At 49.7% G+C, this 15,267-nt stretch overlaps 2 protein-coding genes across 2 annotated transcripts in view; one reads left to right on the top strand and one right to left on the bottom strand.

Moving 5' to 3' along the window:
- Positions 1-4,426, bottom strand: part of GLP2R (glucagon-like peptide 2 receptor) — a 46,335-nt gene extending 41,909 nt beyond the window's left edge. Inside the window, exons 1-3 of the mRNA XM_014549816.1 lie at positions 4,396-4,426; positions 4,006-4,086; positions 1,988-2,092 (exon numbers count right to left, since the gene is read on the bottom strand). Of these exons, the coding sequence (XP_014405302.1) occupies positions 1,988-2,092; positions 4,006-4,086; positions 4,396-4,426 (217 nt within the window). The remainder of the gene's footprint in view (positions 1-1,987; positions 2,093-4,005; positions 4,087-4,395) is intronic.
- A 6,704-nt stretch (positions 4,427-11,130) lies between these two features.
- Positions 11,131-15,267, top strand: part of GSG1L2 (GSG1-like 2) — a 16,469-nt gene continuing 12,332 nt past the window's right edge. The window contains 3 exon segments of the mRNA XM_014549815.1: positions 11,131-11,317; positions 14,315-14,528; positions 14,530-14,621. Of these exon segments, the coding sequence (XP_014405301.1) occupies positions 11,131-11,317; positions 14,315-14,528; positions 14,530-14,621 (493 nt within the window).

The following is a 15,267-nucleotide window of genomic DNA, read 5'->3' as shown; positions in this document are numbered from 1 at the left end:
CCTTTGGCAGCTCCACATAATCTTCTCTACAGAGGAAAGTTAAAAACCCTTAGCATACCATATAGTTTCCTGCTTCATCCTCAGCCTTATATGCCCTTACAGCCTGTGTCCACTGTTACAGCCTGTATCCACCGACACTCAGGCTCCCTTCTCATAGTACAATGCTCCCCTTCTGATCTTACCTCACAGGAATTCTTGTCCATCCTACTTCTCTAAACCCCTCCGCTGGCTCCACACTTTCCTTTTACTGCAAGAACCCATTTGGATTCTTAAGATTTAATGCACAAAAGGTTGAGTGGAAAAGCAACTTCTCACCTTTTGCGAGTCACATTCCCCTTAGCACATTCTAGAAGCCCACAACTCATTTTTTAAGCTTTAACTCCACTTCTTTGTAAGTTTGAGTTTGTGATCACTTTTTCTCTTCAAGTGAATGGATCTCTGTTTTTAGCTCTCAGGAAGGAACAGGCAGATGGTGGAGCTGGTGGTGGTGGTCTGTTCCACGTGCCCTTGAGGAGACCACCCACAATTGGGGCCTTAAAGACCTGGAGGGGTCCAAGGAGCTGGACTCAGCTCCCATTGACGAAGCACCTACTGTGTGACTGACTCGGTGCGTGCCTTCTCACTTATTCCTCAGGATGAACTTAAGAGTTGGCTATTACAGACAAAACCACAGCTCGAGGGCTCTGGCAATCTGTCAAAAGTCTGAGTGTAGAATAGAGGGAGGGGGTCTAAGCTTAGAGCTCCTGACTCCCTGTGCTCTTCACTCATCACTGAGCTGAACCCTCGGGTCCAGCAAGCTCTCCAGTGTCTTTCCTTTCACCTTCCCTGGAGCCTCACATCCTCATGTCTCCTGGGCTGATTCCAGAGGACAGTTTCATGAGCACTCCCTCCCAGAAATGCGTCTTCCTTGAAAACTCTCTCTTGCCCTAACCAGTTTGGCTCAGGGGATAGAGCATCGGCCTGCAGACTGAAGGGTCCCAGGTTCGATTCCGGTCAAGGGCATGTACCTTGTTTGTGGGCACATCCCCAGTAGGAGGTGTTCAGGAGGCAGCTGATCAATGTTTCTCTCTCATCGATGTTTCTAACTCTCTATCCCTCTCCCTTCCTCTCTGTACAAAATCAATAAAATATATTTTTAAAAACAAACAAACAACAACAACAACAAAAAACCTCTCTTTTCACCAGAAGCCTCAAAAAGTTGAAACCAAATTTTAACTGATGCGACCATTTCCTGGGCTGACATTCAATACAAAATATCACCATCTCACTTTTTCAGAAACCCATTTTCACTTTGTTTTGCCTGGAATTTTGTAACTGCTTATGTTTCTTGAGAACAGTCCTCAAGATTTCACCTGTTCTTAGATTTGTCCATGGTCTTGGTCAAAGGCTAAAGAATTCTAACCAGTCATTGTTCCTCCCTCCTTCCAGTGAAATAGCCAAGCGGCTGCTGGCTGGGGCAGGTGGGGCAGGATAGCATCCTGAAGTCCTAAATGACAGTCACTTCCTTGAAGCAGGACCAGGGCAAGCTGAGGGTTAAACTCTCCATCCAAGTCCCGTGAGGCTTAAAAATACCAGTTCAATAGCACTTCCTCCCAATGCCATTGCCAGGGTGGTTTTGATGTTTGACAAGCCAAGGTTGCACGGCTGTGAGCATCCCATCTTTCTCCCCCACCGCTTTCTCCTCTGCAGGATAGTGACAATTCTGACCCTCACTGCAGCAAATCCTGTGGAAGCCGGGCCTGGACCCTATCATTTCAAAGAAAAGAGGACTAGTATGTTAACAGAACATCCAGCACAGAACTGCAGGAAGATAGGAGAAGCAGAGAGAAGAAGGAACCTGTATCACTGACAGGAAACCTTTTATGGGAGAAGAAGACTTGAAGAAAGCAGTTGGTTGCAGCCCTTTCTCTCTCTGCTCCCTGGCTGGTCTGCCAGGAGGGACCAGCCTTTAAGGAAAGGGTCAGGAATTGGTGAAATGAGACATTACCTTCACTCCACCCAGGTAAGTATGAAGGGCAGGGAACGGAGACGTTTCCCGGAGAAGAATGAGGCCAGCATACATACCGATCAAAGGTTCCGTTACAAAATACGCCTGCAGAGAGAAGAAGGGAGGAATGAACTGCGGTGCTGGAGCCTCAGGCCCACTGATGGAGAGAGAGGCACTGGGAGACCAGAGCCCACCTTCCTGGACTCGGAAGCGGTAGTCACCTGCACAGGGGCCCGCATGGGCATCCCCCTCTCCAGAAAGGTCAAGGATGAGGAACAATATGCAGGCAGGATGCTTCATGCAGCCAAGCACTGTGGCTTTGTCTCGCCACCCTGACCTCTGGCAGTGGTCTCATCGGTTACGTCAATGTGTACGTCACGCTGGCTTTGGTTTACTTTACATGAACTGACTCTCACAGACACTCCGGGTCAGGAGGACACTGGGAGATCCAGCCAGCACCGTATGTTCCATAACTTACTAAATACTTGTCAAGCCTTCACCAATTAGATCCTGGAACACCCTTACTGTGACATGTGCCAAAGGACCAGTAGATGTAAGGGCATCTGCAGAACTGAAGGCTTTTGTCAGTCATATTTCTCCATCTGAATACTAGCCTGGAGATTACTATGAAATATGTGGGCCATGTCAGGCTCCGGGGATGATGTACATCGCAGTGCTTGGTGATGAGAGGCTACAAATAGAAGCCTCAGACTCATCAGCCTCCCGGAATCAATTGAAGGGGTTTCAGGATGGGTCCCAAATGTCTATTTTGCAGGCTCCTCGTTTCTGAGAACCAAGCACCATCCCCCACCATCTGCTCCTGACTAGGCTAGATCTCAGGGTGGACAGCCAGGGCTGCGGGATCCTGCGAGCGCAGATCTGCCAGGTATGAGCTGGCGCAGGCACCTCGCAGACCCGGCTGCCAGGCGTCAGCACCCCATCTGTGTGAGGCGGTGCTGAGTGGCTCGGAGTGTGGCTCCAGTTGGAGAGCACCTGCTCCGCTTTGACCTCGGAAAGCGGTGTTCCCCAAAGGGGGAGATGCTTCCTGTAACAGGTCAAGCCTCGCCTGCTGCCTGCCTGGGCTGAAGGAATCGGTCCAGGCAGAAGCAGGTGGCTTGCAGGTCAGCACTGCCTTTGGGTCAGGAAAATGGAGAGTTTCCAGTGTCTGTCAACCTCCAGGGCCTGAATGACATGATCTGCAGGAAGCCCAGAAAACAAGGAGCTTTCAGCCACAGTCCCCGGCGCTCAGAGGATTTTTTTCTTACAAAAAAATCTGGTCACACCCAAAGAGTCCGTATGTGGGCAGGAGAGGCTGTGGACTGACCAAGCTACTAGCAAATTTGCCAGAGTGCTCTGAGCCTGGTGCAGACCTGGATAAAAGAAATGCTGTGACTCAGTTACCACCCGAGACTGAGGACCCCCAGCCCACCCAGCACACACTCAGTAGAGTCCCTGGTTCATCTCTGACAGTTGCCCAAGTTACGTGATTGGGTGGTGAGTGTGCTGTGACAGATGGCTTTTATCAAAGATGCCACAAGTGTATGCATCCCATCGCACATGCTCTTTTACTGTGAGAGGTGGGGCGGGGGGGGAGGGTCCTCCCTGGAACTGTGTAAGCCTTTGTAACTGTCTGACCAACTGAGTGTGGCAGAGGGACTTCTGAAGTTGGGTCAATGAGACCTGCCTGACCTGTGGTCATGCGTGCCCTTGGGAGCCAGCCAATGTGCTGTGAGGAAGCCCAGGCCACACGGAGAGGCCATGTGCAAGTTTTCTGGCCCACATTCCCAGCTCAACTCTCAGCTGAGAGCCGGCGTCAACCCGCAGACATGGGTGTGAACGAGACTTCAGATGAGTTCACCCCAGCCTCTGAGTCTTCCAACCACACTCCAGACGTTGTAGACCAGAACCAAGCCATCCCCAATGTGCTCGGTCTGAGACATAGCAAATGATTATTCTTATTGTTTAAAGCTTTGGGACCATTTGTTACACGGCCATAAATAACTAATACATGTGCTTACCGGAAGGTTGTTTGAGTAAGTCTCTCAGGCACTTCTCTCTGTACTGAGCCCACTTTCGAGTTGTCTCCTCAAGGAGAGATCCTGCAACCTGAGCAGAAAACACTGTGTTGACCCCTATTTAGCTGCAAGCAAGAGGTGGCCTTGTCATCATCTCATACCATAATTCTCAAACCTTCCTGTTGAAGTGCCCATCATGGCCTGCACCAAGAAATAGAATTTGTTTGGCATCTTTTATGTCCTATTTAAAAGATACATATGAATTTTACATTTACTCCATAATCTAATCATGGTGGTTTCAATACAACTATGAAAAGGTTTTTTCAAAGTCTTTAAGAGAGGCTTACATTTCAAGAGGATGCAATATGCTCATCCTGAATTTTCATACCCTACCAGACAAATAGTCACCTACTTCGAAGACCATGTGGGTGTCAAAGAGAGGGGCAGCACACTAAGAGGGCTCAAACATGTGTCAGAGAAGGGCCAGAGGACTTGCAGGGGTCTGCACCCCAGGCTCAGTGTCCACCTCACCCCAACCCAGCCCACCTCAGTGCCTGTGGGTCCAGAGTCGAAGACATTGAGCAGATAGATGCTCTGTTACTGAAGGCTTTGGGATTTTTTTCTTTCTGACATTAAACTATCTCATCCCATAGAACCTTAGTTATACAGAATATACTTTTTGGGCCTTCTTGGTGATTGGATTATCTAACAACTTCTAATTGTGTACCACTTCTTTTGGCTTTAAAGGGGGGATTTTTCTTCTTCAATTTACTCATTTTTATTGAGTAGTTGTTGTGTGCCAGGTTTTGTATCAGGGAGGAATCGAAGGGGATACAAAATGAGTAAGACACTTTCTCTGCCCAAAAGGACTTAGAAGCTACTAAAGATAAGACAACCACAGTGGACCCTGAACAACACGGGCTTAGGGTTCTGACACCACACCCCATGCAGTCAGAAATCCATGCAGAACTTTTGATTTCCCCAAAACTTAGCTGTCCCCTGGTGTCTGCAGGGGACTGGTTCCAGGACCCCCTGCAGATGCCAAACTCTGCAGGTGTTCAAGTCCCCTAAATAAAATGGTGCGGATCAGTGCATATAGCCGGCCCTCCACATCCTCATCTCCACACTGCGGATCAAAACAGTGCAAATATTTATTTTTTAAATCCACATATAAGTGGATCCATGCAGTTCAAACCCATAGTGTTCAAGGGCCGACTGTATATATTAGCCGGCACACAAAGTCATGTGACATTCTTACCCTGTCATCCTCTGCTTCCCTAGTGGCTCGGTGCTGGCACCATTGTCATCTCAGTCACAAACCAGAAACCCGGAACTGTCCTCTGCTGCTCTCCCTCACCTCAACGTTCTGTCCTCCTACATTTCTGTCCAACCCTGCTTCCCATTTCCTCCACCTCTGGCCTGGTGCCACTGTCTCCCCTTCCCACTGTTCCAGCAGCAGGTCCGCAGGGCAGACTGAGCACAGGGCTCTCTTGCCTAAAGTCTTGCCCTCCTGGCCTTGTTGACTCAAGATTTCACTCAGCCGCCCAGTCCCAAGGCTCTCAACCCCAGTCCTGCTCTTTCACGACTTCGCATCTTTGCACTTCCCACGGGCACTCCCTCCCACCCTCGTCTTCACCTGGCTCGCTCTCTACTCATCTCTCAAGGCTCCACTCAAGCCTAGTGAGCCCTGGCCATACTTGCCCACTTCGCTCACTGAAGTCTTGAGCTGGTAAGCCTTCTTTCCAGTGTTTTTTGACCCCACACATGACTGAGTCCTATGGCCCATCACATTGTACTGCCATCGGCGAGGCACTTGTCCATCGCTTTCACTTCCCCATACATTCTGTGAGGGCTGAGATATGCCTTTCATCTCTGAGTACAAGGCCCTCGCACAGGGCTGGAGTTATTGTCCTCATTCTCCCACTAAAGAAAGAGAGGCACGGTTTTGGGGTGAGGCAGGACAGGGGGACATGAACATGGAATCTGGGCTAAGATCAACCCGTTAATCAGTTAGTTGGCTTTGAGGCTTTGTCTCCTTTCACAAGGATTACCAAACTCACATGCTCTCTTGGCTGGGTAGATAACCTGAAAGAATGAAGTAGACGGGTACAACAACAGGGAGTGAGGAGCCATTGTAAATTGGGCAGATACTCCACCTAAAGGTATTAAAACACACACACACCCTAAACAAAGCAAAACCAACAAGCAAAAAACAACAACAACAAAAACCCCATAAAACAAATGAAACAAACAAACAAAAACTACAACTCTTACGAGCTTAACCAGTAGCCAGTTTTCACCTCCTGAGTAATTAGTCCAATCTATACCCACCCTCAGCCCAGCTTGCCCCGCCCCCAATCTTATAGCATTCATGATCACGTGTGTGAGTAGTTCTTTGCATTTCTTCTAAAGAATCACAGCCAACTTTTTGAAAAATAAATACGGTCATTACTAGACCAGAGGGTCCCAAGCTTTTTCAATTCCTGGTGCCTTTGGTGTCTCAATAATTATTCCATGGCACCCCTACGCTGAAAGAAATATCTAAAGTCCCACTTATTAAGTAGGTAGGTCTAAACAGCTTAGTAAGTATTTACATCCTAGTGCCCACTGGGGATCGCACTACTTCCCAAACCTAAGACTCAGACTCAAAGGAATAGAGAACATTCCTCAAGGGTGGCGGAGTGGGGAGGGAACATGCTAACACCTTTGTTCCACATTGACTTCTGTGCAGTACTTGCTTTTTATCACAGCAACTTCAGAAAACCCTGCTTTGCACAAATACGACGTCATCAAAAGGAATGCAGCATGATATAATGTTGAAACCATGAACTACCTCGAGCTAGTAATTCACACAGCGTCTGGCAGATGTCATGGATCGCTGCTTCCCTCGAAAAATTAAAATATCTTACAGCACCTCTGTGAACTCACAGCAGTGCCCTGGGGCACCTTAGCACACCATTTGGGAACCCTGGGATTAGCCAAGAAATAGTGATGATGGTGATATTGATGATGAAATAATTGGCATGTATCCCTTGGTTTCTGTTTTCAATGAATTTTGAATCTCCATTAGTAATATATCTCCCTGTGAATGGCCCAAGAGGCAAGATGAAAGCTTATTAACACATTAGGATTTTTTGTATCCTAGTGGGGCCATAAGTAACTTTACATTGTTTTTACAAGTTTAGCAGAGAAGTTGATAAATAAATTGTAAACTTCAAGAATCTTCCAAGTCACAAAAGTAAGAGCTTTCTTGGTTAAAGGGCTGTGTGTGTTCTTGGAGACCTCACTGGGACCCGGCTGAGGAAGAGACAATAGAATCAGTCCTTTATGTGAGATGTCCCTGGATTAACACTCCCCCATCCCCTGCTCTTTGCCATGACTAATGGCCATGCTCAAAAACAGAAAAAAAAGACAAGCCATAAGAAACACTAAAACACTGAATTTGGTCAGTCTCGGAGAGCCAGACAAACTCAGACTGTCTTCCCAGGTGCATGTCCTAAGGCACAAGAGGCAAATCCAAGTTCAATCACAGCCAGGTCCAAACAGTAACGAGGAAAGGAAGTACACGAGTGATGTTTCCTCTGGAAAAGTCCAGCTCAAGTCTGATTCCTCTTTTTCTTGCTTAGGTAACAGCATCAATGACTAATTTGGCTGGGAAGGGATTCAGGGAAACGGAATATTCTTCTGTTGACTTGCTTTAAATACATCTTCTAATATTATTTGTTACAGAAGGAATATATGTCATTGTAAATAAAATTAAAATTACAGATAAGCAAAAAGGGAGACGATAAAATCACAATGGTATTACTCAGAAGTTATCATCTCTGCACACCGGCATCCTTGTTCTTCTTTTTTTATTTTAACCGAAAAGGAAATTGTGTTGTTCTGTGGCCTCTTTTTCACTAGAAGATATATTCTTCTAAAATGACCATTTTAACAGCTATGATCATTTTCTGGGGATGAATGTGGTATAATTTATTTTTTAAATTCTCTAGCTTTGGACATCTATGTTGCTTTAGCTGTTTTGCTAATATAAATGATGCTGTAATGAGAATATTCAGAGTTAAATACTTTAGCACATCTTTATTAGGAGAAATTCTTTGAGTTGGAATTTCTGGGTCATAAAGTATACACTTTTAGAGGGTTTGATAACGTACTGCCAAACTATCATCCTCGCCAAAAAAAATTTTTACCTAAAAATATGTACCTTTTTACAATCCCATCAGCCATGTATGAAAGAGCCACAAACTTCTTGAATAGTCTTAAAGAGTTTGTGTTTTGATGCCTAAAGCAGCTGCTAATTGGCTTAAATGAGTTGTGAGGAGGGGGAGGAGGAAGGAGGTGACAGAATTATTTCTCTACTTGAATTTAGAAACAAAACTATCCCTGAGAATTTCTCAGTAAGTGGATTTTTATGAAGACTTCCTGCCAGACAACACACCACGGTCATTTATAATCCACGCAGGGAGAGGATCTCCAAGCAAAATTCAGCATGGAAGTCCGCACCAGGCCTTGTAATGTAAACGTGTGGAGAAGAATATGGGCTTTGAGATAGAACCAAGAGGAGGGCCATCGGGATTACAGACACACTGCCAGACAGACAGAGGGAAGAGGCTCTGAAAACAGACTGGGTGGCGGAGGCGGGAGGGAACATGCTAACAGGCACCTGAGTGATTATGAACTCGGGGCGAAGGGGCGGCTTTGTCAGTGTCATAAGCCGGCCTGAGGCCCCGCAGAGTCTGCTGTTTTAACATATAAATATCCGTATGCCAGCAGCTTGCAAGGGATGCTGGGGAAGAGAGAGCGCGTTTCCTCAAGCGCACAGTGGCTCCACGGCTCACGAGCTACATGATCACTGGTGATCATTTAACTCCTGTGAATCTTCATTTCCCCATCTGTAAAATGGGTTCAGTAATAATCCTTTCCTCAGAAGCTCGGTGTGGGTTTGAGCAAGGTGATTTATGGTAAGTGCAAGTTCAGCAGTGCCTGGCACCTCAGAGGCCATCAATGCATAGCTGTGGGTAGAAGGTGAAGAAAACTAGACAATTAGCTGGATCTATTCAGTTTTACTATGATAGAGAATTGAAGCAAGGGTGAGGGTTCTGTGTCAACCTTCCCAATGGCCCTGCAGCTAACAGATTAAGTCCTGGGGTAGGAGACAGGCTGCAGCCACCTGCCCCTCGAAAATGTTCTGGACACTGACCACGAGGCTGCCACCAGGCAAGGCTTCCAGGAGACCACGGAGGGGCTCGTGTCTGCAGTCTGCTACGAGGGCTGGACGTCAGCTTGGAGAGAACTGGGATGCATGAATTCTGTCGGGGTGCCCCGCCTGCTTGGTCCTGGGCTAGCACCAGAGAAAGCCTGGTCGGTGACCACATGAGAGCTGGCACCCAGCCCTCCCTCTAGGGGGCAGCAGGGATTTAGGACTCGGAGGTGCCTAGGGACCAAAGGAATAAGAGAACATTCCTCAAGGCCCCTTCTTACTCAGATGAATGGAACTGGGTTCCTTCACATCACAGCCCAGTCTAGCAACGGAACCTTGAAAAGGAAGGGGCAAAGGTTCCAACTTCTTGGATGAGAATAAGACAAGCTACCAGAATGCCCAACTGAAGAGAACGGTTACATACATTAGAACACTTCCTTGGAGCCCTTAAGCCTCATGCATGGAGCTACCTTTACTGACGTAGAAAGCGTTCCACCTCCCCGAGACTCAGTTTCCTCATCTGTAAAATGGGATTAAAGAACTCCCCTCACAGGGCTGCTGAGAGCCTGGCACCGCACCAGCTGCATAGTAAGTGGTCAAAAAATGTTAGCCTGTGTTATTAGTGTATCTTGTTAAGAAAAAATGCATATTACAAGATAACAGTTATAATTAGATCTTGTGTTGTTGTTTTTATAAAGAAGATATAAATAAGTGGTAGAAGTATGAGCCCCAAAATGTGAATGAGGGTGACCGCTGGATGGTGGCATCACAGTGAGCTGTTGTCCGTATTTATCCTTCTTGGATTTTATAAGTTTACTTTTTTAAACAATAAACATCCTATATTTTTATAATTAGAAGGAAAGAAGGAAGGAAAGGATGAAAAAAGGAAAGAAAAGATAAAAAAGAGCTACCCACTCAGCCTACATCCTCACATGTGAGAGGATGATAGAAGCAGACAGACAGGAGGTTATATGCCGTGATCTTAAATGCTACTAGTATTTAGAGTTCATACCGACGTGGGGAAATGCTTCTATGAGGACAAAAAGGGGAAACCAGGATGCAAAATGTTTCCTGCATCATGATCTCAGCTGTGTGAAAAATGCATCGAGAAAGGATTTGAGGAAAATATGCCCAAATATTCACAGTGACTACCTCTGGATGCTAGGATTAGATTGTCTTCAAACTGTCTTATATTTTCCAAATTGCCTACAAGAGGCCTAGATTGCTTCCGTAATCAGAAAGAATGTGCCACTGATACTAATAACAACAACAATAATAAAAACTGCTCTTACTTGCTTGACGGAAACCAGAAGCAGCAGAGCGAGGAAGGGCCGCGCAGGGGACTGGAGAGAGCGCTTCCCACAGGAGGGGAGAGAGCTGGCCCCCGGGGAGGCAGGGCTGTGGGTGGGCAACACGCGGACCTCCCGCCGGGGCCCCGAGGTCCTCCTCCGGGGCCCTGTCCTGCTGGGTTCTCGCCTCATCTTCCTCGCGGCACCCTCACAAGTGCGGGCACATTTGTCTGACAGTCCAAGATGTACCGCAGGCAGCCTCCTGTCGCATCCCTCCGTGTCCAGCGAGGAAATGTTTGCACAAAGTCTCTCCACACGCGTCAAGAGCGTCTGCACCCGGCTAGACCAATCTACTGGCTCTCCCAAGTTTCTCATCGACCGTGGCTCAGCCCCGTCCGGCCCCCCCCCGGGCAGGGAGATTTTTCCCAGACCTCCCCAAGTCAGCTGTGTTTGCTGGGACGTCCTCTGTGGAGGCCCACGAGGAAAAGCAAGGCAGCCCGGAGGTTCCACCCCCGAGGCCTGGCTGTGGCAGCTCGGGTTCGAGCCGCTGAGGCATGGCCGGCAGAGAGGACGGGCCTCGAGCCAGCTCCTGGTGGGCATCTTCCTGATGGAGACATTTTTTGCTAAGGCGTTGGGATGGCCCAGGCCGGGCTGAGCCCAGCCTCCGAGGTTGTCCAGGCCTCCTTGGGCCCTGTCTGTGCCAACACTTCACAAGAAACAGCTGCCCGGCCCAGGAGAGCAGCTCCTGACCCAGGGTCTGAAGCAAACACCCAATCGGTGATCCGAGTTCTGTCTGCACGGCGGCAACGCAACACGCTGAAAAGTCAGCTGCGCCCTCCTGGCATGGCCCACTCGTTCCAAGCACATCACGCAGCTCACCTGGCAGACCTTTCTCTGGAACACGTGAGCCGTCACTTATGACCGTATTTGTGCTTCCCCGTCACAATTCACATTTACAAAAGCTTTTCACCCAGCATCCGATTTCATTCGTCCCCACGATACTCCTGTGAGGGCTGCTAGTTCTCCACTTGACAGCTGGGAAACCGGTTCAGAGACGTTAGGTTACTTGCCCAAGGCCACACAGCAAGTAAACGGCAGAGCCACAGCAATGTGGTAAGTTGCCTTATCTTACCCTAACTCTCTAGGCAGTTCCATTTCTCTAGTGGTCTCATCGCCATGCCTGTGAAAGGCTCTGCGTGGCCCTTCTCACCTCACCTCTCCCAGCCCAGCTCCCAGCATCCCCCGCCAAGTCCTCCCAGCCTCCGGAACTGGAGGCCCAGGGGACCACGTACTGACTGAATGAGATGCAGGTCAGCAGGAACTCATCTTGGTCAGCTTATCTGAGTGAGAAAATTCTGAACAGTTGGAGAGAAGCAGATGAGCAACCCTTCATAGAAATCCTTGCAAGTCTTCGGAACTGCCTGTGGCAAGATTTTAATCCTTAGCAACGAATGCTCATAATGAGCAAAGACACCCCTGCCCCCCAACCCCGCCAAATGGACTCTTTTAACGATGTGGCCTCTGGAATCAATGTGGTCATCTCTTGGGGCCAACAGAGAGCAGGATGAAGTGACATAGAGAGAGCAAAGTGCCCACGTGGTGGGCTCTGGTCCTTTTGACATGGTTGTACAGTTATCCTGTAACTGCCCAGTTAAGGCTGGCTTCCAAGTGGCGTGCTGGCAAAGAAAATGCCAGCTTGGTAAGAATCTTCTATCTAAAAATGGAACTTCCATTTGACCCAGTGATCCCACTTCTAGGAATATATCCCAAGAAACCAGAAACACCAATCAGAAAGGATATATGTACCCCTATGTTCATAGCGGCACAATTTACAATAGCTAAGATTTGGAATCAGCCTAAGTGCCCTTCAGCAGATGAGTGGATTAAAAACTGTGGTACATCTACACAATGGAATACTATGCTGCTGTAAAAAGGAAGGAACTCCTACCATTTGCAACAGCATGGATGGAGCGGGAGAGCATTATACTAAGTGAAATAAGTCAGTCAGAGAAAGATAAATATCACATGATCTCACTGTTTGTGGACTATAATGAACAACATAAACCGATAAACAAAAAGAGATCTAGAGAAAGAGAAGCATCTATCAGATGCTCAAACTTCAGAGGGGAGGTAGGGGAGAGTGGGGGTAAGGGGGAGAGATCAACCAAAGGACTTGTATGCAGGCATATAAGCATAAGTGATGGATGCAGACAACAGGGGGTGAGGGTAAGGGCAAGATTGGGGGGATGAGGGGACAATGGGGGGATAAAGACACATTTGTAATACCTTAATAAAAAAAATTTTTTAAATCTTCTATCTAATCTCTTTTTCTCAAAAACATCCTTTTTCTAGAAGGTGGGGACACACACGGCTTCCCCCATCCATCGACGGATGCCATCTAGTGAGAAGACTTGGTAAACCAGATGCTCACGGCTCCTGGGTGCCTGACAGCACACCCTCAGCCTTTAGCAGCAGACAGGACAGAGCACTGCTAGCAGCCCACAGGCACTGCCGTTTCTCCCACCCGCCCAGGCCGGTACATGCTCAGTAATATCCGAGCGTCTCCAGGAGGTGCCGCATATGTAATCAAGGACCCGTATGTTTCAGATGCCACAAGGAATCTTCCCCGACTCTCCTGCCCTCGCTGCTCCATGAATGCCCTCGGCCCAAGAAGCAGCCTGAGTCTCCCTCGCGCCACAGTCCTCCCTGCTGCAGGGCCCCATTGTAAGGGCATGAGAGATGGGCCAAGGGCTCTGCCTGCAGCTTTAGGGGCTCCAGGATCAGGCTGAATTCTGCGCCCATGTGAGGTGGGGCGCCCTCCCCTGTTCTGCACAGCACCTGGGCCTGAAGCAGGCAGCCTGTACCTCAAGTCTCTCAAAGCCCATCGAAGAGGAAGTCCCTCCTTGTAGGGTTGGGCAGGGAGCCATGCCGGCCCCGAGATTCCCCGAATCCAATGCTGAGGCCCCTGCTCAGTGCAAAGGGCAAGGGTGGGGAGACTATACCCAGAAACCCACCCAAACCTCCCCTGATCTTCCCTCAAAAGCTAGCACCCTCCACAGTAGCCAAAAGGTGGAAACAAGCCAACTACGCACCAGATGAACGGGCCAACAAGACGTGGTCTGTCCACTCAGTGGGGCATTACTCGGCCTTAGGAAGGAAGGAAGCTCTGGCAGGAGTAAACTCGGATGGACCGTGAGGACATTATCCTACGTGAAAGAAGCCAGTCATAAAAAGGCAAATTCCACTTATACCCACAGCGATCAGACTCATAGAGACCGAGAGCGGCGTGGTGGTGGCCGGGGCTGGGGAGGAGGATGGGGAGTCAGTGTTGAATGGGTACAGCGTCTCAGTTTCGGGGGACGGATTGCACAATGTGCATTTCACTACAATGGAAAAAAAACAGAAAGTCCCCCTAACCTTTACGCCCTGGGGAGCACTGTGATGGAGCGCGCCCAGCCCTGTGCACTCTCACCAGGCCCCTCAGGCTACCGCGCTCACGTGGATGCCACAGGCTGCCGTCTCAGTTTCGGGGGACGGATTGCACAATGTGCATTCCACTACAATGGAAAAAAACAGAAAGCCCCCCTAACCTCTACGCCCTGGGGAGCACTGTGATGGAGTGCGCCCAGGCCTGTGCGCTCTCACGAGGCCCCTCAGGCCACTGCGCTCACATGGATGCCCCAGGCTGGCATGCACCGACTCCTTGGGGAGCACCACGGAAGCCTGTGAGCTGACAGATGGCAGGGCTGGGGAGGGTGGGCACCACGACCAGGAGGGGAGGAGGGGCCACTGTTCATCCTACACTGCATACCTCACTCAGCCACAGACAGGGCTCGGGGGCAGCAGGCACTGGCCCTCCTCCCCGTCTGCCTGGCCCTGGCCTTCTCCCTTACCACCCTGGGCAGCAGCCACTGGTGCGAGGGGACCTGGAGGGTGGCAAAGCCGCTGTGCCAGGACCACGCAGGAGGGCGGCCCTGCATTCATTTCAGCAGGGGCGGCAGCGACGGCAGGAAGGACAACGAGAGCCGGCTGTTCAGTACATTGGGAGATGGGGGACGACAAGTTCACGGAGCGCAGGCTGCACGCGGAGCTCTGGCAGTCCTGCGAGGAGGGCCTCAGCTGCACAGGTGAGCGTGCCCACAGGTGAGCGTGCCCACAGGTGAGCGTGCCCACAGGTGAGCGTGCCCACAGGTGAGCGTGCCCACAGGTGAGCGTGCCCACAGGTGAGCGTGCCCACAGGTGAGCGTGCCCACAGGTGAGCGTGCCCACAGGTGAGCGTGCCCACAGGTGAGCGTGCCCACAGGTGAGCGTGCCCACAGGTGAGCGTGCCCACAGGTGAGCGTGCCCACAGGTGAGCGTGCCCGCAGGCTCCAGGGGTGGGTGCAGGGCAGCGTTCACCAGCAGGAGCTCTGCACAGGCTGCCTGGGTTCGAATCCCAGCTTGGCTGCCAACTGCCTGTACGTCTCCTTAAGCAAGTCCCTTCACCTCTCTGAGCCTCAGTTTCCCATCTGTGAAAGAGGAACAATAGCAGCATAAAGATTATATGGCCAGATTCACACAAAGCACTTGCAACCATGCCTGACATGCTGTCGGTATTTATTAAACACTAGAGGCCCGGTGCACGGCATTCATGCATGGGAGGGGGGTCCCTCAGCCCAGCCTGCACCCTCTCCAATCCGGGATCCCTCAGGGGATGTCCAACTGCCTCTCACAATCTGGGACTGCTGGCTCCTAACCACTCCCCTACCTGCCTGCCTGATTGCCCCTAACCCC

This window comes from Myotis brandtii, unplaced genomic scaffold (genome assembly GCF_000412655.1).
Source record: "Myotis brandtii unplaced genomic scaffold, ASM41265v1 scaffold573, whole genome shotgun sequence".
NCBI lineage: Eukaryota > Metazoa > Chordata > Mammalia > Chiroptera > Vespertilionidae > Myotis > Myotis brandtii.
The sequence above is the reverse complement of the archived record's forward strand: the minus strand, read 5'-3'. Positions and strand labels throughout refer to the sequence as shown.